We start from the raw sequence: 25746 nt of genomic DNA, 5'->3' as shown, positions 1-25746 counted from the left end.
GCATGGAAATGTATGTTGGCCAATGGATTATTGTAACCAGAACGTCCAACACAGCTTCCGCTTGAGTGCATGAATCTCTTGCAACCAATTGGAATCTACGCCTTGGTTGTTGAACGTTTTGGAAGTCAAACGGTCGTCTGAAATGGATTATGTTTGACAACCGAGGTTTGACTGTATTCAATAAACATTTTCAAATCTTCTTTAAATGTACATTCATCTTGTTCTCATATTCTGTATGTTAAGTCTGCAAGCTGCGCATATTCTGTCAGCTGTTGCCATTCTTCTTTGCTTGGGACGTCTCTCATTTTCCATTTGGGGGCTAACAAAACACGGGCCGCAGTACAGTCGTATGTTGGAAGTGAAACGGAATCCATTCAACTTCCAAAGCGTATGGAAGCCAAAGAGCGGCTTCTGATTGGCAGCAGGAAGTTCCTGCAGCCAATCGGAAGCCGTGCCAGATGTTTAGCTTCTGAAAATCGTTCGAAAACTGGATCACTCACTTCTGGGTTTCAATCATTCGGGAGCTGACTTGTTCAGGAGCCAAGGCATTTGAGATCCAAGGTACGACTGTACAGCCATACCTCGGGTTACAGATGCTTCAGGTTGGCGTTTTCTGGTTGTGCAGTGCGCCAAACCCGGAAGTACCGGAGCCAGTTACTTCTGGTTTTGCGCAGAAGCGCTAAATCGTGCTTTGCACATGCACAGAAGCACCGAATCGCAACCCACACGTGCGCAGATGTGGTGCTGTGGGTTGTGAACCCCACACGGATCACGTTCGCAACCCAAGCGTCCACTGTAGTAGCATACATAAACAACCTATTTTGACACCTGGGAATTTCAGTCTGAATTATCTCCAACAGAAAGGACTCTGGTTTAGGGGGAGGGGGGAGTACTATTAAACATTTTTCGCAATTCGTTATGGATCATTTCCCAATACTTTTACCCTTTTACAAGTCCGCCACATGTGAAGGAATGTTCCCTCCGCCTCTTTGCATCTCCAGCACGTATCTGATTCAGTCTTACACCTCTTGGCAAGCCTACTCGGAGTTAAATACCATCTGTGAATCATTTTCATGTCGTTCTCCTTCAAAGAATAACACGGGGCAGAGCCTTTTCGCTATCTGTGGCCTCTTCCTCCTTGCAGGATCTCTGGCATCCACATGGACGTGGCAGTGCCACACACCACGGGACTAAGCCCAGCCCTGGAAGTTGAGGACTGCACTTGCCCGCCAGGATATCGTGGCCCCTCCTGCCAGGCGAGTGGCACTCTGAGTCGCATCCAAGTCCGACTCGGAGTAAGGTTCTCAAGTCAACGGGCACAGTGGGGTTGGGGGCTGATCCCTACACCACACCCTATTGTTGAGCCGAGCCCTGCCTCCCTCTCTCTCCCCCAGGATTGTGACGTCGGCTACACACGCACCACCAGTGGCCTCTACTTGGGGACCTGTGAACGCTGTGACTGCAACCAGCACACCGCCAAGTGTGACGCCGAGACCGGAGACTGCCAGGTGAGACTTCCTGGGGCGGGTTGGTGTGGAGGGGAGCAGCTCCTCACTGGCCACACCTGTGTGGGCTCCTGTAGTAGGAGGGTGGTTTGGGGAGGTCCTGGGTGAGGTGGGAAAGGTGGTTGGGGAAACCCAGCCAGATGGGTGGGGTATAAATAAATTATGATCATCATCAACAACTTTATTTTACAATGGTACCTCGGGTTAAGAACTTAATTCGTTCTGGAGGTCCATTCTTAACCTGAAACTGTTCTCAACCTGAGGTACCACTTTAGCTAATGGAGCCTCCTGCCACCGCGCGATTTCTGTTCTCATCCTGAAGCAAAGTTCTTAACCCGAGGTACTATTTATGGGTTAGTGGAGTCTGTAACCTGAAGCGTCTGTAACCTGAAGCGTCTATAAGCCAAGTAACCACTGTATTGATTACAGTCATACCTCGGGTTGAAGTAGCTTTGAGCATTTTCAGGTTACGCTCTGTGGCGACCCGGAAGTAACGGAATGCGTTATTTCCGGGTTTTGTGGCTCGCACATGTGCAGATGCTCAAAATGATGTCACTTGCATGCGCGGAAGCGGCAAATTGCGACCCGCAGACACGGGTTGCTTTCGCTTCAGGATGGGAACGGGGCTCCGGAACGGATCCCGTTCGCAGCCAGAGGTACCACTGTATTAATAATAATAATAATAATAATAATAATAATAATAATATTTATATCCCACCCTCCTCAGCAAAGCGGGGCTCAGGGTGGCTAACAACAATAAAATAGTACAACATTCTAAAATCATTTCATTATAAAATTAATTCAAATCAAATTGATGGCAACCATTAGGCTAAAGTTCTGTGAAGATTGCCAAAGGAGGGAGTCAGGCTGTGCCCTGACCAAAGGCCTGATGGAACAGCTCTGTCTTGCAGGCCCTGCAGAAAGATGTCAAGTCCCGCAGGGCCCTAGTCTCTTGTGACAGAGCGGACCACCAGATTGGAGCCACAGCCGAAAAAGCCCTGGCTCTGGTTGAGGCCAGTCTAACCTCTCTGTGGCCTGGGACCTTCAGGATGCTTTTATTTGCAGACCGTAAGTTCCTCTGTGAGACATACCAGGAGAGGCGGTCCCGTAGGTACGAGGGTCCTAGGCCGTATAGGGCTTTAAAGGTTAAAACCAGCACCTTAAACCTGATCCCTGTACCCCACTGGGAGCCAGTGCAGCTGGTATAGCACCAGGTGAATGTGATCTCGCAGCGAGGACCCCGTAAGGAGTCTCGCCATGGCATTCTGCACCCGCTGGAGTTTCTTTTTTTATATATATAAATATTTTATTGGGTTTTCAAATATAAAACATGAAATACATATTAAACATACATTATACATTGAAAAAAGAAAGTAAGAAAAAAAGAAAAAAGAAAAGAAAAGAAAAGAAAAGAAAAGAAAACATAACTTTCATGACTTTTTTTTTTATATAACTTATTGGACTTCCTCACATCTCCCTTACCCTGCGTTCTCAACAATAAAAATTTTCAGCAAATTATTACCTTGGGTCATACCTTATTTGTACTTCTCAGATGTTAGGTTTCTTATCTTAAAATAATTATTATCAGTTAATTGTAACTTAAATTTACTTTAAATTTACTGGAACCATATTTTTCTAAATCGTGCAATTTCTTAAGATTCATACAACTTAAACTGTTTTTGTAAATAGTCTTTAAACTTTTTCCAGTCCTCTTCCATTGTTTCTTTTCCCAAATCTCGGATTCTGCCAGTCGTTTCCGCCAGTTCCATGTAGTCCATCAATTGCATCTGCCATTCTTCCAGTGTGGGTAGATCTTGTGTCTTCCAATACTTTGCGATGAGTATCCTTGCTGCTGTAGTTGCATACATAAAGAAAGTTCTATCTTTTTTCAACACTTTCTGGCCGACGATGCCCAAGAGGAAGGCCTCCGGTTTCTTTGTGAAGGTATATTTAAATACCTTTTTTAACTCATTATAGATCATTTCCCAAAAGGCCTTCACTCTTGGACAGGTCCACCAGAGATGGAAAAATGTTCCTTCAGCCTCCTTACATTTCCAACATTTATTGTCAGACAGGTGATATATTTTTGCTAGCTTGACTGGGGTCATGTACCACCTATATATCATTTTCATAATGTTCTCCTTCAAGGCATTACATGCCGTGAATTTTATTCCGGTGGTCTATAACCTTTCCCAGTCCTCAAACATGATGTTATATCCGATATCCTGAGCCCATTTTATCATGGCTGATTTAACTGTCTCGTCCTGAGTATTCCATTTAAGCAGCAAGTTATACATTCTCGAAAGTACCTTAGTCTTTGGTTCTAACAGTTCTGCCTCTAATTTCGATTTTTCCACCTGGAATCCTACCTTTTTATCCAAATTAAAAACCTCTTTAATTTGAGCATAATGTAACCAGTCTCACACCTTACTCTTTAGTTTCTCCAAGCTCTGCAATCTCCAATTTTCTCCAATTTTTTCTATTATTTCCCAATATTTCGGCCAACTGGCCTCCATATTGGGTCTTTTCCGGGCCTTAGCCTCCATTGGTGATAACCATCTCGGGGTTTTATTTTCCAATAAGTCTTTATATTTTGTCCAGACCATAAATATTGCTTTTCTGACAATATGGTTTTTAAACCCTTTGTGAACCTTTACCTTGTCGTACCACAAATATGCATGCCACCCAAAAGCATTATTGAACCCTTCCAGATCTAGGACATCAGTGTTCTCCAAAAGTAACCAATCTTTCATCTAGCAGAAGGCCGCAGCTTCATAATATAACCTTAAGTCCGGCAGGGCAACCCCCCCTCTTTCTTTTGCATCAGTTAATATTTTAAATTTTATTCGGGGCTTTTTGCCCTGCCAGACAAATTTAGAAATATCTTTCTGCCACTTTCCAAAACATTCCACTCTGTCCACAATCTGTAGGGTTTGGAACAAAAACAACATCTTTGGCAATACATTCATCTTTATAGCTGCGATTTGACCCAACAAGGAAAGTTTCAGTCTTGACCAAGTTTCTAGATCCTTTTTGATATCTAACCAACATTTTTCATAATTGTCCTTAAATAAGTTCAAGTTTCTAGCAGTCAAGTTAACCCCTAGGTATTTCACTTTTTTAACCACATTTAACTCTGTCTCTTTCTGAAACCCCTCTATTTCCAAAGGTGTCAATTTTCCCCCCAAAACCTTTGTTTTTTGCTTGTTCAGTTTAAATCCTGCCACCCGACCAAACTCATGAATTAATTCTAAAACTCTTTTCGTACTAGATTCTGGCTCCTGTAATGTTAAGACCAAATCATCTGCAAACGCTTTTAATTTGTATTGTTTCGCTCCGACCTGTATTCCTTGCACCAACCGGTCCTCCCTAATCATGTTCAGGAGTACCTCCAAGACAGAAATAAATAACAGAGGGGATACAGGGCAACCTTGTCGTGTTCCCTTTTCAATTTTGAACTCTTCTGTCACCACATTGTTAACTATCAATTTGGCTTTTTGCTCTGAATAGATTGCTTCTATTCCATTTTCAAACCTCCGTCCCACTCCCATCCCTTCAAGATTTTTCTTCATAAATTTCCAAGAAATATTGTCAAAAGCCTTCTCAGCATCAATAAAAATCAGCACTGCTTTTGTATTCATTTTTGTTTGTAAAAGTTCCAAAATATCAATAATGTTTCTAGTATTAGCAAACAAATGTCTACCTGGGAGAAAGCCTGCCTGGTCCTTGTGAATTACTTCATTTAATACCTTTTTAAGCCTACTTGCCAAAATGTCAGCAAAAATTTTATAATCCACATTTAGGAGAGAGATGGGACGGTAGTTCTTAAGTTGAGTCTTTTCAGTTTCCAATTTAGGTATCAATGTGATGAAAGCTTCTTTCCACGATTCCGGTGCCTTCTTCCGCTCCATAATCTGGTTGCAAACCTCCATTAGTGGTTGCATCAAAAAGTCTTTCAATATCTTATAGTACTTGGAGGTAAGTCCATCAGGCCCTGGAGATTTACCTAGTTGCATGTTCTGAATAGCACCCTCGATTTCTTGTTGTGTAATCTTACAGTTCAGGATTGTTCTCTTTTCCTGAGATAATTTTGGTAATCCGTTGGTTTTTAAGAACTGGTCTATCTCAGTCTCTTTCTGCGGCCCTTGCATGTAGAGTTGTTTAAAGTATCTCTGGAAGCACTTTCTAATTTCCTCGGGTTTCTGAATATTTCTCCCTTCAATCTCTAAGTTTGTAACCGTATTCAATTTTTGTCTCTTTTTCAACTGCCATGCTAGCAGTTTCCCACACTTATTTGCTGATTCAAATGATCTTTGTTTCATTAATTTAATTTTCCACTCAACCTCTTGATTTATCAATTTGGCATATTGTGCTTGATGAAATTTGATTTCTCTCAGAATCTCCTGTGATTTGGGTTTTGATCTCAATTTTTTCTCTCCATCTTTTATCTTCTCTAAGATCTTATCCTTTTTTCCATTCCAAAGTCTTTTCTTTATCGTATTCTGTTGTATCAAGAACCCTCTCATAACAGCTTTACTTGCATCCCAGATTACTCTTTTTTCCACTGTGGTGTTCAAATTTATTTCAAAATAGTCTTTTAAAGTCTTTTGGGCCTTCTTCACGATCTCCTGATCTCTTAGCAAGGTGTCATTCATCTTCCATCTAAAGGAACCGATTGGAATTAGTTTCAAATCCACTTTCATAGCGTTATGGTCGGAGCAGGTTTTTGGGCAGATTTCCACTTTTCTAGTCTTGGGTGCCAGACTTCTAGATATCCATATTTGGTAGATCCTTGTCCATGACAGATGGGCTTCAGAAAAGAATGTTTCCCTCTTTCCCTAGGGGGTTCTTTATCCTCCAGATATCAACCAAGTCCATATTGTCAGTTAATTCAAAAAAGGTTTTAGGTAGTCTGCCATCTTTGGTTAAATTTTGATTTTGTGACTTGTCCATATTTGTGGAGACCACCCCATTCATGTCTCCCATCATAATGATGTTACTATAGTCCAGATAGTCCAACATGATCTCATGCAGCTTCTTGTAAAATTCTGATTTCCCCTCATTCGGTGCATAAATTCCTAATAACAAAAACTTTTCTCCTTGGGTCTGAATCTCAATTGCCAAAATTCTTCCTTGCTCATCTTTGAATAGGAACTTTGGTGACAGGCTCTCCTTTGCATAAATCACCACTCCTCTTTTTTTAACTCTGTCCGAAGAAATAAATTCTTGGCCTAGTCTTTTGTTAATTAACACCTTTCTATGGAGCCTAGTCACATGTGTTTCCTGCAAGCAAATAATGTCCAATTGTTCTTTCTTCAATATATGAAATATTCTTCTCCTTTTTTCCGGGGAATTTCCTCCATTTATATTCCAGCTGAGAAGCTGCAGAGACATCCTGGATCAATCTTTTAGTCTTGCATTGGCGTCTCCTTCTCTTGGTCTTCTTGACCCGAGGGTATAGATGCAGGATCTGGTGGTGGCCACGACCCAGGTCCTACGGTTCCTTTCTGAAGGTCCTCTCCGTAATCGTGAAGAAATTTTTGTTGATCTTCCGCTGTCCTGATCTTAACCTTCTTTCCTTTGATGTTAAAGGATAGTCCTTGTGGAAATTCCCACCTAAAGGGAATTGAATTGCCCTTCAGTAGTCTTGTTAATTCCTTATACATAGCTCTGAGATCCAAAAGTTGTTTCGGGATATCCTTGTAAATTTCTGCTTTAATGCCTTGAAATTCAAGTGGTTTTTCAAAATGAAGGCCTAGTATTTTGTCTCTCTCTTGCTTGGATCCTAAAATGATTAAGCAGTCTCTGGATCTGTCTTTCCTCACCACTCTTCCCAATCTAAAAGCACTTACAATTTTAAAGTCCTTGTCTTCTATGGCCCAGAACTTTGAAAATTCCGTTGTCAAATAGCCAATTAAATCCCCCTGTTCAAGTTCTGGAATAGCTCTCAATCTAAGATTATTTTCCCTATTTCTCAGTTCAATCATAGACAGGTAGGCCTGCTGTTCAGTAATCTGTTTATGCAAGGATTTAACCTCCACCTGTAGTGCGTTGGCCTTTTGATTGGCTTCCACGGCTTTTTGATTCGCCTCCTCAGCCAATTTGCAATTTTCTACTGTAGCTTCCTTGAGGTTCCCAATTTCTTGTGTATGTTGAACAACTTGTTCTGTCAGTTTGCTAATAGCAGCTGTAGCTTGATCAATTTTAGTCGAATGCTCATCCGCCTTCTTATTTAGAGTTTGCAATTGTCCCAAAATTTGTTCTAGAAGTGCTGGAGATCCTCCTGAAGCCATATCCTCTGGTAATGTCTGTTCAACTACTCCTTCTTGTGCCCCTAAAACAGCTGGGACAGATGATCTGCGAGGCTGAGATGTCTGTGATGTCAGGGTTGTCTGTACCAGTTGTTTAGCTTTCGTTTTAGCCAATCTTGGTTTTCCTGTGCCACTCATTCCAATCCTGTCTACGTGCCAAGGTGAAGTTGTATACAGTCCCATGGGAAAGACAGCTCCAGAGAGTCAACAACAAGGCAGCAGAAAGTCAAAACAAAAAAAGATCCCAGGCAGTTGTAAATCCAAAATCCTCTAGGGGGAGTACAACAATGTCTCAAAGGAAAGAATAAAGTTGCTCCGCCATTAAAATCCCAGCGGTTTAAAATACTTTAACAGGATCCTTCAACTCCCTTTTAACGTGCAGAACTTTGCCAAAGTTAAAACAAAGTCTCTAAAAAGGTGCGGGAAACAGTTTCCCCATTGTATCCAAACCGTAACGCTCCAATGTAGCACTTTCAATATTTTAAACAGTTTCAGCAATTTGACAGTTCTTCCGACCTGGCAGCTCGTAAATTTGGGTTACTCCGCATTTATAAATCCACAAAGCAGGGGGAAAAGTACAGTTCACAGTCCACTAAAGTAAAGCAAACTTGTCCCACTTAATCTCTAAAAAACGAAGTCAATTGTTGCACGAGTAATCCACCCTTTTAAAGTCCTTTTAAAATTGTTCCAGCTTGTCAAAGTCTTTGCTTTGATCTTTTAAGCACTGTGGGGAGACGGACTTCCTGGTAGCGTCTCCCGTTTTCGGCCAAATTCAATCTTTTAGTCCCAAATTTTTGATTCCCCTACTCACGGGTTTGTAGTTTAGGGTCTGATGTTCCAAGAAGAAAGGTCAGCGCTCATCGGCAGCAGCCGCGCGGCTTCGCTTCCGCAGAAAGAGCGATGAACTCACAGCACCGCTCCCCCTTCCGCGTTCTGGAGCCCCTTACGGGGTTCCTTCTTCGTTTCTGGGGGGGCTTCTGGTGCCCGCCAAGTCCCATGGCCACAGGCTCACTCTACCTGTGGTTTTTCTTAATGGGCCCCCGCTTTGCCACAGCAGGCGACCCTTTTCTGCGGAGCTCCCCTTCACAACGCGAAGGGGACCGCCATTGCCGTTTCGCGCCACCTCCGGAAATCTGCACCCGCTGGAGTTTCTGGGTCAGTCTCAAGGGCAGCCCCACGTAGAGCGAGTTACAATAATCCAGTCTGGAGGTGACCGTCGCGTGGATCACAGTGGCTAGGTCAGGGCAAGAGAGGTAAGGAGCCAACTGCTTAGCTTGGCGGAGATGAAAAAATGCCGCCTTTGTTATAGCTGCAATCTGCGCCTCCACGGAAAGGGAAGTGTCAAAGATTACACCCACACTCTTAACGGACGGTGCTGGCACTAATTGCACCCCCGCAAGAGATGGGAATTGCCCCCCCAATCCTATATCGTCCCTTCCCAGCCAAAAGACCTTTGTCTTCGAAGGATTTAACTTCAACCGGCTCCCATGTAACCATCCAGCCACAGCTTCCAAACATCTGATCAGTGTGTCTGGGGCCGAGTCAGGATGGCCATCCATCAACAGATAGAGTTGGGTGTCATCACCATACTGATGGCAGCCCAGCCCAAAACTCCAGACAAGCTGGGCAAGGGGGCGCATAAAGATGTTGAAAAGCATCGGGGAGAGTATCGCACCCTGAATCACTCCACACACCAAGGAGTGGCACGATGACAATCCCCCCCAAATATTATTATTATTGTTATCATCATCATCATCATCGACAGGCCTGCCAGCACAACACAGAAGGACAGCGGTGTGAGTGCTGCCAGCCAGGTTTCTTTGGCGATGCCAGGCGTGGGACCCCCGGAGAATGCCAACCGTGCCCATGCTACGGACCCTATTCTGCTAGCCAGTAGGTACCGCCTGCCAGCCATTCTGCCTTCCTCCCCCCCCCTTTTGAGCAAGGGGTGGTTTCTCTCGGCTGCTAACTTCCCACCCTTCTCTTCTCCCAGGCCCGCCAAGACCTGCTTTGTGGACACAGACGGGCAGCCCACCTGCGACTCCTGCGCCCCGGGCTACATCGGGCGCCAGTGCAAAAGGTAGGATGGCCGTGATGACTCTGCCAGGGAGGGGTGTAAGAATGAGCCCTCAGGCTGGAGGGGGGGAGAGAAATTGCCCACTCCTGGTGTGATTGGATGGCGGGTGGCTTCTTCCTTTCGAAAATCCAGCTGGAGCTCAGTAGGCAAGGAACTATTGGGCTATGGTGGGGGAGAACCTCCTCAAACCAGGAAGGTGGGACCATGGTCTGCTTCACTCTCTTTCACTCGCAGGGTTGTTGTGAGGATCAAATGGGGGGGGGGTTGCCCCGAGACCCAGCAGAGATGTGGCTGGCAGCCTCGCTTCTGACTTTCAGAGAAGTTGTTATGCCAACAGACCATTGCTTACAACTTTTTTTTAATGATTATTATAAATTGGTTTACTTGGTTTTTCAAATTAAAATTTTACAGACATATATCAAACATAAATCACAAAAACAAGATCCCAAGGAATCTCCTGGACTTCCCTCCTCCCCTTTGTGGGTTCCACTTTTAATCTAGGCCTAGGACCCATGTACCTACAGGACCGTCTCTCCTGGTATGCCCCGCGGAGGACCTTAAAGTCCACAAATGACAACATTTTCGAGGTCCCAAGTCGCAAGGTGGCTAGGGCCAGGGCCTTTTCAGTACTGGCCCCGACTTTGTGGAACTCTCTGTCACAAGAGACTTGACATCTTTCTGCAGCGTCTACAAGACAGAGCTCTTCTGCCTGGCCTTTGGTTTGGACTCAGTCTGACCCTTATGTTCCCACCCACTCCTTTATGGTTTTGATCTATGGGCTGCTCTTAAAATGAGGCTGCATTTTAAATTGCATTTTTATTTTTTATTTTTTTAATGATATTTATTACTTTTCGAACAGTTTCAACACAACACTACAAACAAACAAACAAACAAAAAGAAAAAAGAGAAATTCAAATACAATACAAAAACACTGCATACAAAACAAAAACAAACAAACAAACAAAAACAATTTAAAAACACCTCAAACATTTTCAATATCTTATCTATCATTCGCTTATTTCCAACGACCTCCTCTCACCTCCTTTTTTGTATTCCACTTATATTAATTGTTTCAGCAATTCCTTTCCATCTTCCTCTGTTTTCTATCCTATAATTATCTTAACACATTCTTGCCTTATTTTTTCCATTAATTTTCTGTTAATCTATTTATACTTAATTCCTTATAACATTTCTACTAAAGCCATATAACTTCATTCCAACATTCTTCTAACATTCAATAATTTTACAATATTTCTATAAATAGTCTTTAAACTTTTTCCAGTCTTCTTCCCCCGACTCTTCTCCCTGGTCTTGGATCTTGCCAGTCATTTCCGCCAATTCCATATAGTCCATCAACTTCATCTGCCATTATCCAACACTTCAGTGCTTTCAAGAAGCAACCATTCTCTCAGCCAGCAAAAAGCAGATGGTTCACAACAAAGTTTAGGGGTCTGGCAGGGCAAGTCCATCTCCTTCTTTGGCATCCGTCAATATCTTAAATTTTACTCGAGGCATTTTAACCTGTACTTTAAATTGGTTTGTTTTTTTCCTATTATGTTTTTACTGTAATTTTACTGGTGTTAGCCGCCCTGAGCCTGACTCTGGCCGGGGAGGGCGGGGTATAAATAAAAATTATTATTATTATTATTTATTTTATCATCCTCATCATTTCCTCCTGCATCTTTTGTGATAATCCAAATCTTTTACCTCTCCACTGTGTCCAAAATTCACCATTAAGCTACAAGTGATACTCCAATCCTACTAACGATTTTAACCATTTACAATGGTCTTTAAGATAAGTTATAAAATTTCCCCCTTCCTTATTACATTTTTGGTCTTCCTGATTTCTGATTCTTCTGGTCACTTTGGCCGTCTTGGCATAATCCATCAGCTTGATCTGCTATTCTTCTCTGGTAGGAACTTTATCTTCTTTCCATCTCTGGGCCAATAACATCCGTATAGAGGTTCTCTGCCGAGCGAAAATGGAAGCAAAAATCTTAAGATATCAGAGATTAGGAACTGCATAGAGGCAGAAGGAAGTCATTAAATAAATCACAGGAATAAAACCAGAGACTAGGCATAGATAAGAAAGTGAGAGTTGCGAGGAAAAAAGGATAACATGAAGAGAAAATCAATCCTTACTGGAAAGATGTGTTTATAACAATGGCATCGACGGTTTGTATTTCTTAAATTACTGTATGTTTTTGACAAGATATGTTGTTTAACATTCTTTCTATTCTCTTTTTCTTTCTTTTCTTTTCTTTTTTCTTCCCCCCCCCTTTATAACAGAATATTGTGTCTCATTATGTGTAACTCCTAATGTGCAAATAAAAATTATTTTTTAAAAAAAAGGGGGGAGGGGAGAACATACTCTCTTGCTCCCGGCAGCCAGGGAGGTGAACTTCGGTCCTTCCGAGCCTGGAAGGTGGGGGGGGGGGTGGACGATGGGCTGAAGCAGATCCTCAGACTTTGGCCCCTGCTCCTTTCATCCCCTTAACTCATCCCTCTTTTATTGGGCCAGGTGTGCGCCAGGCTACGTGGGCAACCCCAGCCGGGGGCAACCGTGCACAGGTGAGTCCAGCTTCTGGGGCAAAGGGAGCCGTCTGCCAACAGAGAAACCAGGTTTCCGCAGCCAAGCGAACTTTGATCATTTCTGGCATCCCATGAAAAGCCTCCCAGGAGGATTTGATTGTCACAGCCTCCGGTGTTTTGGACTTCCAGCTCCCAAGCCGGGAGGCTGAGAAGTGTTGTAGCTCAAAATATCTGGGCTGTCGAGGGCGGAATCAAAGCCTTGGGGCGGGTGGAAGGGGAAATAGTCTCACTCTTGCACCTGCCAAGTACCCACTGTCCTCAGCAGTTCCCTTCCACTTCTCTCCCCCCCCCCCACTACAGATCATGGCACCCGATGCCACTGCGATCCACATGGAAGCATCAGCAGCCATTGTGATGCCAGCAGGCAGTGCCAGTGTAAGGTAAGGCAGGAGGGGGGAAGCACCCATCGTTGTGTGCATTCCCTCCCCAGCTCAGAAACCCATTTCCTTTTTATTATTCTTCTTATTATTTTCAAGTTTTCATTATTAACATCATTCAAACTTAAATTCAACAATATTTATACAGTTGTGTGGCTCCCTGAACCCCCGTACTTCCCTCCTCTCCCTTTTGGTTTTCCACAGATACATTTAAAAAAAATAATTAACCACATCTAATTCATATATCCAACTTTGATTAAATCCTTATTTATTCCTTTACCTATTAAAAAAGTACAAGTGCTGCTAACTTCTTTAAATCTTTACATTGTTCCTTAATGTACTCTATAAAATTTACACCATTCTTTTTTAAATTTACTGTCATCTTGGTGTCTGATCTTCCTAGTCATTTCCCCCTTTTTGGCATAGTCCCTCATTTTCACTATCCACTCTTCCTTGGCTGCTGTTTCCTCTTCCTTCCATCTCCGGGCAAACAGTATTCTTGCAGCTGTTTTTGCATACATTAACAGTCTTTTAAAGTCCTTTGGTATTTCTTCTCCTTTGATGCCTATCAAAAAAGCTTTGGGTTGTTGTTGTTTTTTTACAAAAGTTAAACATTTTTTTCAGTTCATTACATATTATTTCCCAGAATGCTCTGGCCTTTTTGCACGTCCACCACACGTGGTAGAACGTGCCTTCATTCTCTTTGCACTTCCGACATACGTTGGTGGCGTTTTTGTACATTTTCGCTAATCTTGTGGGAGTCAAATGCCGTCAGTACATCATTTTCATATAATTTTCTTTCAACGAACAGCATGCGGTGAACTTCAAATAAATCTTGAGAGACTTTGTCAAAAATGTTGTTGGAATGGGAAATGAGAGATGAAGAGCAAAAAAGCAGGAATGAATCATTGGGCAAAAGGTGTAGGGTATAATATAGATTACAAGGGACGCGGGTGGCGCTGTGGTCTAAACCACAGAGCCTAGGACTTGCCGATCAGAAGGTTGGCGGTTCAAATCCCCGCAACAGGGTGAGCTCCTGTTGCTCGGTCCCTGCTCCTGCCAACCTAGCAGTTCGAAAGCACGTCAAAGTGCAAGTAGATAAATAGGTACCGCTCCGGCGGGAAGGTAAACGGCGTTTCCATGCACTCCTCTGGTTCGCCAGAAGCGGCTTAGTCATGCTGGCCACATGACCCGGAAGCTGCACGCTGGCTCCCTCGGCCAGTAAAGCGAGATGAGCGCCGCAACCCCAGAGTCGGCCACGACTAGACCTAATGGTCAGGGGTCCCTTTCTAATATAGATTTAATGGAGGGAGGATTTGAAGTTCAGAAACCCATTTCTATCCCAGCCCAGCCCTGAAAAGCGCATGCTGTTTCCACTCACCTTTTCCAGCTGCCCTTTCCTTCCCCGCCAGACCCTCCTCCTTTTTGCGCCCGCTGCCTGGGGTTTGTGGGTGCTTCGATCCTTCCACCCCAGAGGTTTGTGGATCCCGCGAACCTAAGTTTCCCGGCTGCTGTGAACCTTGGCTCAGCCAGCAGTGGGGTTCTGCCTGCCCACTGCCCTCTTTACTTTGCGCTCCAGCTTTTCTCCATTCCCTTTGCAGGCGCACACGGAGGGGCCTTCCTGCGGCAGCTTTCGGCTGCACCACTTCCACCTGAGCGCGGAGAACAAGGAAGGCTGTTTGCCCTGTTTCTGCATGGGCGTCACCCAGCAATACACCAGTTCTTCCTACCACCGGGACCTGGTAAGAGCAGCACAGCATCTTTTCTTTCCTGGACTTCCAGGAATTTCCGTCCTGCTGGTCTTGGGAAATGTACCAGACTATGTTTCACACACACTGTTCCCGGTGCCACATAATACACTTTCCACATTTGTAAGAAAGCAGTCTTCTATCAAGGCACACTTTGGAACTCCCCGCCTATTGACCTTTGCTCTTTTCTTTTCTAAGCTATCTAAATGTGTTTTTGTGTAGGTGAAGCCTATCTGGATAAGCAGAATGTTGACAGGCTTTTTTTTTTAAATGTAGTTTTATTAAAGATTTTCTTGGTTTACAAAAGTATGTTCAATGTCTTTCTCTTTTTTCAAGTAACTTTTTTTACAGATCAGTTTCATTTGCTGACAGGCATTTTAATCTTGAACAAAAGTATGAAATTATCAGCCAAATCACACCTTTAAAACATTCAAATGATAAAACCAATAAACTAAAAGCAGATTGAAACATACATCCACATTCTACGTGTCTGGGGAGGTTTGCCTAAAGAAAAATGCTTTATACAGGTGCCAAAAATGTTTTAAGCGAAGGTGCCTTGCCTGATATCAATAGGCAGGGGGTTCCAGAGTGTAGATGCTGCCACACCCAAAGATTAGTTGCTTACCAATGCAGAACTCGTCTTACGTGGCACCTGTAAGAGTCCCAGTTCAGCAGATTGAAGCTGCAGTTGGTTGCAACCCTCTGCCATCCATCTGGTTATCTCCTGCTTGGACTACTGCAATGTGCATATAACACCGGTCTTGAAAGACCTACATCGGCTCCCAGTACGTTTCCGAGCACAATTCAAAGTGTTGGTGCTGACCTTTAAAGCCCTAAACAGCCTCGGCCCAGTATACCTGAAGGAGCGTCTCCACCCTCATCATTCTACCCGGACACTGAGGTCCAGCGCCGAGGGCCTTCTGGCGGTTCCCTCCCTGCGAGAAGCCAAGTTACAGGGAACCAGGCAGAGGGCCTTCTCGGTAGTGGCACCCGCCCTGTGGAATGCCCTCCCACCAGATGTCAAAGAGAACAACAACTACCAGACTTTTAGAAGACATCTGAAGGCAGCCCTGTTTAGGGAAGCTTTTAATGTTTGATGGATTACAGTATTTTAATATTTTGTTGGAAGCTGCCCAGAGTGGCTGGGGAAGCCCAGCCAGATGTGTGGGGTATGAATAATAAATTATCATCATCATCATCATCATCATCATCATTATTCATAAATAAGAATAAAATAAATTATTATTATTATTATTATCATCATCATCATCTGTGCCATCTCTGCTCTTTCCCCGCAGATCACCACGCCTTTCCTTCCCAGAAATTTCCAGGGATTCTCACTGGTCAACCGTCAACACACCACCTGGATCGAGACCGGCTTCACGGTGAAGATGTCCCCCGAGGGCCCTCAGCTCTCCTATGCCCGCTTTGGGCAGCGGGGGAGGAAGCCTACCACTGGCAGTTGCCGGAGACCTGCCTGGGCGACAAGGTGAGAGCCCTGCTCTGTGGGATGCAGGGAGTGGCGCTTGCAGTTCTTGAGCCCATCCCTGTGGCGTCTGGTCATTCTCCCTGGACAGTCTCTTGGAATTGTGTTCCTCGTGGTCTGTTGTGAACCAAGGCACTGATTTTGGGGGCCGGGGGTGGGGATGGGAATTCATAGGGTGTTTCCAGAGAGAGATGAGCCAGCAGAACCTTGGCTTTGAAGGTAAGTCCATGGGTACCAACTTAAAGAAGGAGACAAATGAGAAAGGAAGGATGCTAGGAGGCCGATGAGGATTCAGTCGGACCATTGGGTCCATCTAGCTCAGTATTGTCTATACTGACTGGCAGCAGTGGCTCTCCAGGACTCTAAGCAGAGATCTCCCCCAGCCTTACCTGAAGATGCTGCCAGCGGGGGTTGAACCCGGAGCCTTTTACATGCATGGTAAGTGTTCTGCCATGGCACAATGGCCTGTTTTCAAGCAAGGAGGGCGCGCAGATCAGAGTGCACATTGGGTGCCAGACTAGGACCTGGGCGACTAGGGTGCAAATCTTCCTGGGTGCTGCTTCACGGTTTCTCTCTCCTCCTCCCAGCCGTCTCCCAAGAAAGAAGCCTCACTTTTTTGGCGCCCGAAGGTCGCGGGAGTGACCTTGGGCCACTCGCTGCCTCGGTCAGCCTAGCTTGCCTTGCAGGGTTCTTGTGAGGATTAAATGAGAACAGTGTAGCTCTTTGGAAGGCAGGTGGGACACAAATGTGGTGGTGGTGATTTGGTGGAAAAGAAGGGAGGAATTCCACCCCTTCCCCATTATTATTATTATTATTATTACTATGTCCCCATTCCCAGGGTTTTTCTAGCAGAAAACCACACAAATAGACTCAGGGGTTCCCCTGCAGATGTCCTCCTACAGTGAGGTCCTAATAATAATAATAATAATAATAATAATAATAATAATAATAATAATTTTTATTTATACCCCACCCTCCCCAGCCAAGACCGGGCTCAGGGCGGCTAACAAGCAATAATAAAAGCAAGTTGAATGAATACCACTTAAAAACAAGATTAAAATACAGCAATTAAAATATTGAAACATAAAAATATTAAAATGTGGCCTCATCACAGGAGGAGAAGGAAAAGAAAAAAGAAAGAAGAAAGAGGGGGAGGGAATCAAACTGATTCTAAGCCAAAGGTCAGGTGGAACAACTCTGTCTTACAGGCCCTGCGGAAAGAGATCAGATCCTGCAGGGCCCTGGTCTCATGAGACAGAGCGTTCCACCAGGCCGGAGCCAGTGTTGAGAAGGCCCTGGCTCTGGTGGAGGCTAATCTGACTTCCTTAGGGCCTGGGACCTCTAGGGTGTTGCTATATATGGACCTTGAGGCTCTCCGTGGGGCATGCCGGGAGAGGCGGTCCCGTAGGTACGAGGGTCCTAGGCCGTGATGATGCAGCCCCTTGCCAGCAGAAGGTGGCACAAGCCTGTGTGGATCCTGGGTACTCCGAGCTCCCCCCCCCATCCGTGCCAGCCTTCCCCCAAAGCAAGCCGTTCCACGGGGCTGGAAGTGGGTGGGGACTGTTATCAGGGCACTCCTGGCGGGCAGCAGAAAAGTGAGACTTCCTTCTTGGGAGATTGTTGTTGTTGTTTATTGAATTTACATGCTGCCCTATGCCCGGAGGTCTCAGGGCGGTTCACGTAAAAACATCGCAGTATATAAAATAAAAATAAAAGCAGAGAAGGCCCGTTCTCGTGTTGCCACCCTCTGGGCCTCTCGAGGTGGCTGGGAGGAGGAGAGAGAAACCATGAAGCAACACCCAGGAAGGTAGGCGGTTAGGATTGTGGAGGCAGACCTCCTTTGTTGTTTTACCCTCTGACAATCCTGCCTTCGAATATGAATTGCAGGGGGTGGACTCGATGACCCTCAGGGGTCCCTTCCAACTCTAGAATTATATAATTGTGAGGAGGAATGGGGTGGGCATCCCTAGTTTTGACAGCTCACAAGCCGCCAGCAAGGCTTGCCATTTGTTGTGTATTTGTCTATAAGCGCATCGCCTGCCCCCAAACCCGTCTTGAATTAGCAACCGTCGCAACTTCCTGTGGCAGGGAGTTCCACAGGCTTACGCGTGAGTTGCACAAAGGTGCTTTATTTTGTGAGGGGATGACACTTCGAACTTGGAGGGGCAAAGGTTCAATGAGAGAGTCCTGCTGGTTGAGGGAAACTATTTTATCCAGCCCCCAAATCTGCTCAGAGCTCCTGCTTTCCTGCGCCACTTCAGAGCTGGCTAGAATACTGGGGGGCAAGCTGGACAGGGGGGCGAGTCCTGTTCCCAGGAGGGGCTGAATGTATTTGGGGGCCTGGCATGGGCTATGAACTCTCCACCTGTACCTGCTCTCTCTCTCTGTCTGTCTCTTTTCGTTTCTCTCATTTCTTTCCTGCCCAGACTGTTGGGCAGAAGGAAACCTACTTTGCCCGGATGCGCCGTGCCCACAAGGTACACGGGCAGAGATGCCCGTAACGGAGCATGGACTTGTCGGGTTCTGGGGCATGCTATTGTATTGTGTGCTTCTAAACCAGGGTACGGGGAGGCCTGGTTGTCGAAGGCAGGAGGCCCCAGGAGGATGACTTGCTAGGAGGAAAGGTGACTTGCAGTGTTTGGGGCTTTTCAGTTCGGAGGAAAGGCGAGTCGAGAGGTGACGTGATGGAACTGTGTGAAGTTATTATGCATGGCATTGAGAAAGCTGAATGTTGGAAGATTTAGGACAGAGAAAAGTAGGCCTTTCTTATGTTCTCTGGCTGGGATCTGTGCCAAAGCAGCTGCCATGCTTTGTTCAGAAGCCACAGAGCCTGCTTAGCCTTTTACAGAGTCAGACTTCCCTGGGCTACCTAGCTTTTGAAAACGTTTTTACAACCCACCCTATATTGAGATGGCCATTTTTAAAAACCCTTTTTAATCTCGCATTTTAAATTATTGTAAACCTGCCTTGGGGAACCTTAGGGTGGGTCATGAATCAAAATAATCGCAGCAATAACAACAGCTCAGTGCTGTCGACAGTGACTGGCAACAGCTCTCCAGTCTTTCTTTTCTTTTTCCAAATATTTTTATCGGTTTTACACAAACAAATTTAAAATAGTGGAAAAAAGAAGAACTTTTAACATATCCACACATGAGATTCTCTGAAGCTCGTGACTCCCCCCCCCCCCCGTCTCCTACATGGGGTCCTTAAAATATTTTTTCTAAAACTACATATCATTACATTTTCCACAGTTTTCATTTCTCTAAATTGTCCGTGTCTTTTATTCCTTTACAAGTTATTTTTTAAGTCCAGCTGACGTTTTTATTTGTTTGCAATTGTCTTCTAAGTAAGTTATAATTTTTTCCCATTCTTCTTTAAAGTCTTTATCTTCTTGATTCCTGAGTCTCCCAGTCAGTTTTGACCATTGGTAGCCAAACTAAGGCCCAGGGGCCGGATGTGGCCCAATTGCCTTCTAAATCTGGCCCCCGGGTGGTCCGGGAATCAGCGTGTTTTTACATGAGTAGAATGTGTCTTTTTATTTAAAATGCATCTCTGGGTTATTTGTGGGGCATAGGAATTTGTTCATATTTTTCCCCCAAAATATAGTCCGGCCCCCCACAAGGTCTGAGGGACAGTGGACCGGCCTCTGCTGGAAAAGTTTGCTGACCCCTGGTTTTGACATTTCAGCATAGTCCAGCAGTTCGGGACTGTTGTTTCCTTCCATCTTTGGGCTAGTAGCATCCTTGCAGCTGTTGTCACGTACATAAACAGTCTTTTCTGGTCTTTTGGAATGTCAGTACCTGTAATTCCTAAGAGAAAAGCTTCTGCTTTTTTTTTTTACAAACATTTTCTCCCCAGTTCATTATACTGTATATCAATTACCAAAATGACTTTGTCATCTTACATGACCACCACATATGAGCTACAGCTCTTTTAACAGCTCCTGTAATTTTGAGTGTCTGCTGGTGTGGCGTGGCTGGGGTCAGTGCATGCCCCCAAGTCTGTGGTGTGCTGCCTCCTAAGATAAACAGACCCCTACCCTTTGTGCAAATTGGGGGGAGTGCCATTTGCCCTCCTAATATGTTCCTGTCTGCCTTTCCCTCCCTTCCCTGCATGGGCACCCCATACCGAGCCCCCAAACAGGAGAGCCTCTGCAGGGGGGGCAACAGTGAATGTTCAAGGGAGTCGGGTGTGGGGAGGCTGTCAGCTTTGCATGGCCAGGCGAGAGGCCGGCCAACTTTCAACATGCCCACCGCCCGTGTCCCACCCCAGCAGAACTCCACATCCTTCACAGAGGAGCAGCTGAGGAAGGACGTGGCAGCTGGCAGGATCCCCAGCTCTGGCGGCCGGGTCCGGCGAGCCACCCAGATAACGAGTGCGAAAGCCGGCTCCACGGGGATCTGTCCAGCTGGGGATAGCGGCGTTCGCCCTGGGTTGGGCAGCCATTCTGAGCTCTGTCCTTTTCAAGGATGCCCAGCCGTTTTCAGGCCTACCAGCGCGAGTAGATAAATAGGTACCACTGCGGCGGGAAGGTAAATGGTGTTTCTGTGCGCTCTGGCGCTGGTCACGGCGTCCTGTTGGGCCAGAAGTGGTTTGGTCATGCTGGCCACATGACCCAGAAAAGCTGTCTGTGGACAAACGCAGGCTCCCTCGGCCTGAAAGCGGAGATGAGTGCCGCACCCCATAGTCGAATTTGACTGGACTGAATCGTCCAGGAGTCCTTTACCTCTCTGTACTGGGCCTGCAGGTCCTCTTTTGCTCTGCCTGTCTGCCTCTCTCTCTCTCTCCCCCCGCTTCCTTCCTTCCCTGACTCCCTCGCCTCCATCCTTCAGGCGCAGGAAGCCCAGTTGAGATGTGATGCTGAAATCTGGGAGTTGCTGTCCCGCTGGCAGGCCTCTTCCCACAGGGCACCCCCTCCTCCCAAGGAGAAGGAGGAGGGCGCCCCCAAACCCCCTCCAGCAGGACTGCGGACCCCCTCAGCTGCCCAGGCAGCCCACCTTGGCCCTCCTCGCTCCTTTGCCTCCTTGGCCAGGGCTCCTCTGCTCCCCGCTTCTCTTGCTGCTGCTCCCGGCTCCCAGGTACATCCCTGCCCTTCCTTGGCTTCATAGGGGAGTCCTGGGTCTCCCTGCTTGGCCCTGTCCTGGGGCACACCTGCTTGCTGCCAGCGCACTGGCTGAAATCATACTCATCTGGGCCATATTGGGTTTGGAAGCCAAGCCACGGGGTGGGGGAGAGGGGCTCAGAGCTTATGTCTTATTCCCATTTCCAGGGATTCTGTCCTCCCTTCCCTCTGCCCTTCCTTCCATCCTTTTGTCTTGCCCAACCTTCCTATTCTTTCTTTTTTTAAAAAAAATATTTATGTATTCATTCATTCATTTGACAAAGTAATAATCAGAAACAAATAAGAATAAAAATGTGCACCCCACCCCGAGACAATTCCATTGTCACTATCCAACCTCCCAAAATTTCAACACCTCTTGCGATGTTTGACCCCTTTCCGTTTTGACAGTACAAATTCTACAAACACGCCCCCTTATCTCTTCAAAGTCATTTCTCCTTCCTATTCCCCTTCTTACCTTGATGGCACATGTCAATTTATCATTCATAGCTATATCCCACACCTCTTTATACCACCCTTCTATTTTATATTCTGCTTGCCCCTTCCACTTCCTAGCTATCATAATTTGTGCAGCTGTCAATAAATTTGTGAGCAAGTCCTTCCTAGCCTGTGAACCTTCCACTCCATCATAAATTGGTAATAATGCTGCCTCTGGACTTTCAGTCAGCTTTAACATAGTGAGTTCTTCCATTTCATGCAGCTCAATGTGGTGCCTTCCATAGTTCTAGTTACAGCTTAGTTGGTCTCTTAATTGGTCTCTAAGGTGCTACTGGAAGAAATTTTTTTTTATTTTGTTTCCACTACAGCAGACCAACATGGCTACCCACCTGTAAATAGTGATTTCTGTTCTCCTTAAACACCCTTTGCCAAAAAAATGTTTACACCCCCACCACATGTGAATATAATTCCCGGATTCCTGGCATCCCTTCCAACATAAAACTGAATATTCCTTGTTTATTTGATTTAATCTGACTGGTGTTAGATACCATCTCCAAACTAATTTATAATACTTTTATTTTATTCTTACAGACAACATTTTGAACATATGTTTCTCCCATATTTCCCCCCAGCTTTGACTATCTGCCCTGTGTGGGGAAAGGAGACAATCTTCCTGTTAAGTTGTGGGTGAACATATCAAACGACACAGCGATTCTTCAAACAGCTCTTGTTTATTCACAGGCCAGAACAGAACTGAACTGAAGGGTTCAGCCAGCCTGCTTATATAGAGCTCCAGTATAATGTAACTGTAACAATTTTCTAAAACTATCCAATCACTGAATGTCACTTTCGATCCCTTATTTGCATAACTATCTACAGTATCCCCCTGCTGGCCCAGGGTGAGAACTTCAGTACATAACACTTCCTTTTCTGCCTGCTTCCATCTTTCCTTCTGTTCTTCCCTCCTTCCTTTTCTCTCTCCTTCCCTCCACCCTGCCATCTTTCCCTTCAACTTTCTGTCTTTCTGTCTGCCTTTCCTTCCTCCCCTCCTTCCTGCCCTCCTTCCTCCTATCCTTCCATCATCCCTTTCCTCCCCACTACCTTCCTGTCTTCTCTCTACCTCTCTCACTGAACATCTTCTCTTGGCCTCAAGCCCGAGGGACAAGGAATCCCCGGCGGAAGGTCTTCAGACTCCTCCAGCAACCTGCTCTCTTCCTCCCATTGCCGCCTCAGGGTGTCTGAGGCTAAAAAGGTACCCACAAGCAGGGCAGAGTGGGCAGCGAATGGAGCTTTGGCATGGAGAGGTGTGTGAGAAGGGGAGAGCTCTGCCACACAACAAACACACAGCTGTCCAGAGCAGAGGCAGAAAAAGGCGTCCCCTCAAAAAAATATCTAGAAGGCATTTTTGAAAAAAGCAAAATCTGTGTGGAATTTGAGGGGCCATTGGTACCAAAGCTAGCTCCTCTTTTCTCCCTCTTGCCTTGGACTTCACCCTGCTTTTGGCATTGCTCATCTAGAAGATGCAAAGCAAGCATTGGCAGGGGTTGGACTGGATCAGGGGTCTGCAACCTTTAAGACAAAAAGAGCCACTTGGACCCGTTTCTGAAGAAAAAACCTGGGAGCCGCAAAACCATTGCGACATTTAAAACAAATATATCTCCGGAGCCGCGATCTGACAGCGGGCGGGAAGGTGACGTCGGGACGGTGCGTGACTAACGCACGCACCGCCCCCATGCGACGTCACAGCCAGTACAGCACCCACCACAGTGGGGAGTGTCGGGGCACACAATACGCCTCCTCCCCTCACTAGTATCCGCCCCGGAGCCGTGGCAAAGGTGTAAAAGAGCCACATGCGGCTCCGGAGCCGCAAGTTGCAGACCCCTGGACTGGATGATTGGGGAACATTCCAGATCTATGATTCTGGGCTCATGTTTGGCAGCACAGAAAGGTGGCAGCGCAGAAAGCACAGCGGTTGCTACATCAGGTTACAAGTTGCGGAAGTGAAGTGGGTGACCAGGGAGGAAGTGGGCACAACCCTAAATTGGGAGCACCGCCGTTCCTAGGAAATGGATTCTTTGTTCTCTTGCTGTGATCATTAAAATTTCTAACTGGTAAGAGACGCTTTTCGTTTCGTTCTGCTTATCTGCTGCCAAAGGGTGGGGAGGAAGCTAAGTTCCAGAAGCCTGACACTGTGTTTGCAATTCACAACTCGGGGCTGATGGGAGTTGTGGCCCAAAGCAGCCAGAGAGAACCAGGCAGATGGAGAACGTGGTTGCGACAGCTCTTTGGGAGAGCGGGTGGCTGAGTGATAGTCAGTGGGTGGTTGTGCCACCCCACCCACCCCATGGGCTTAGAGTTTGGGGCACGTTCTGGGCAGTGGGTGGTTCTCTCTCTCTCTCTCTCTCTCTCTCTCTCTCTCTCTCTCTCTCTGAGCTGTGGTGCCTGGCTGGCTGTGGCACATGTTGTGGAGCAGTGTGCTTTGAGATTTGCCTCGTCTGTCAGCTGGTCCCCTCACTTTCCTCTGAATCTTCCTCTTCTGTCTCAGTACTGGTTACTCTACAAGGGCTTCTCTCTCCTTCCCGAAATCGCTTTCTACTGGAAGCTGCCGGACCCCTTCCTGGGGAACAAGGTAATCTTAACTGCATGGACTGTGGGGGGCAGGGTGAGAAGCAGGGATGAGAGCCATTCCGGGGGCTCTGTGCGTGTGTGTGTCTGTTTGCATGGCAGTGGCATCAAAACAAAAGAAAGTCCTTCGCACAGCGCTGAGGCACATGGCCACTGTCTTTGCTGGCTTTGGAAGAGGATGAGACAAAATCAAGGAGGGAAGGGGCTTCTAGTCACAAGGGCTCTGCCCCCACAGCCAGAGGCAGCAATGCTTTGGAATATCAGTTGCTGGAAACCACGGGAGGGCGAGAGTTGCTCTTGAGCTCCAGTCCGGCTTTCTGGTTTTCCATGGGGACATCAGGTTGGCCCCTGTGCAAACAGGATGCCATTGGCCTCATCCAGCAGGCTGTTCCTCGTGTTCTTCTGAAAGAGGACAGAGAGCACGGTGCCGATAGATAGATAGATAGATAGATAGATAGATAGATAGACAGATAGATAATTTATTACGGTCGGAGACCAGCTTATAAAACGCACTTGGGGGTACAGTCCCAGAAGGAAAACAAACATTTAAAACAATGTACAACAATAAATTTAAAATTTATAAATGCAATAAGCGTACACTTAAAACTTTAAGCAGTGCCGATAATGCCAAGGTTGCAGGTTCGATCTCTGTATGGGACGGCTGCATATTTCTGCATTGCAGGGGGCTGGACTAGACCACTGGTTCCCAACCTTATTTTGGCCATGCCCCACCTAAGCATCTCTAAAATCCTGAACCCCCCTCCCCCGTGACATATAATTCTTATTATTCAAGAAGTGAACTCCTATTCACGTGGAGGAAGCCTAAAAGGCCATGAACTGTTAATAACTCATTCTCAAATTGCCCCCCATAAAAATCAAATTGCCCCCCTGTGGGGCGTGTGCCCCCACGTTGGGAACCGTGGGACTAGACAATCCTCAGGATCCCTTCCAACTCCACAATTCTGTGAAATGAATGGTGACACTGCAGTTTTGTGCCCCCTGTGCCAACTTTAAAGAGAAGGTCGTAAAGCAAGATATGTTAATATTTAAATCTTAGAATAGCTTTTGGTATGAATTGTGTATTGCTTTGTAATGATTTGTTGGGTCTCTGGACTGTAATAAAGATTGATGATGATGATGATGATGATGATGAATAGCTTTGGAAGTGGATATAGGCTGTAGGGTTAGAAGTAGAAGACAGTGTATTTTAAAATAGTATTACTTGTAAGGGATAAAATTTGGAGATTTTTATGGTAAAAGTAAGTGTGATTTAAAAAATGGTTAAAACTTATGATATATGTAAACAGCTAAAGATGAGGTAAAATGAATATCAGATAGGGGGACTAGGGGAAGCTCACCTAACAATGTTTAGAAAAAAATCGATAAGACAAGAATTTGTTTGTATTGTTTGTTTTTCTGTTTGTGTTGTTTAGTTGTGTTATAAAATGAATAATTGTGGGACAGTCTT

At 45.7% G+C, this 25746-nt stretch overlaps 1 protein-coding gene and 1 long non-coding RNA gene across 2 annotated transcripts; both read left to right on the top strand.

The window, feature by feature from the left end:
* Positions 1-341: 341 nt before the first annotated feature.
* LOC310711082 (basement membrane-specific heparan sulfate proteoglycan core protein-like) lies at positions 342-18597 on the top strand (the record flags this gene model as incomplete). Its single annotated transcript, XM_083512555.1, has 11 exons — positions 342-1256; positions 1395-1508; positions 9582-9709; positions 9810-9896; positions 12415-12464; positions 12786-12865; positions 14464-14604; positions 15909-16099; positions 16188-16315; positions 16684-16760; positions 18523-18597. The coding sequence occupies exons 1-11, from the start codon at positions 1161-1163 to the stop codon at positions 18595-18597; spliced, it is 1167 nt and encodes a 388-aa protein (XP_083368681.1). The 5' UTR covers positions 342-1160.
* A 1818-nt stretch (positions 18598-20415) lies between these two features.
* On the top strand, positions 20416-24708 carry LOC310712017. Its single transcript, XR_014528731.1, has 3 exons — positions 20416-21174; positions 22807-22905; positions 24199-24708. It is a non-coding gene; the product is annotated as an uncharacterized lncRNA (long non-coding RNA).
* Positions 24709-25746: the final 1038 nt, after the last annotated feature.

This window comes from Podarcis liolepis (genome assembly GCF_965112155.1).
Source record: "Podarcis liolepis genome assembly, chromosome: 7".
NCBI lineage: Eukaryota > Metazoa > Chordata > Lepidosauria > Squamata > Lacertidae > Podarcis > Podarcis liolepis.
This window is presented reverse-complemented; position numbering and strand designations above follow the sequence as displayed.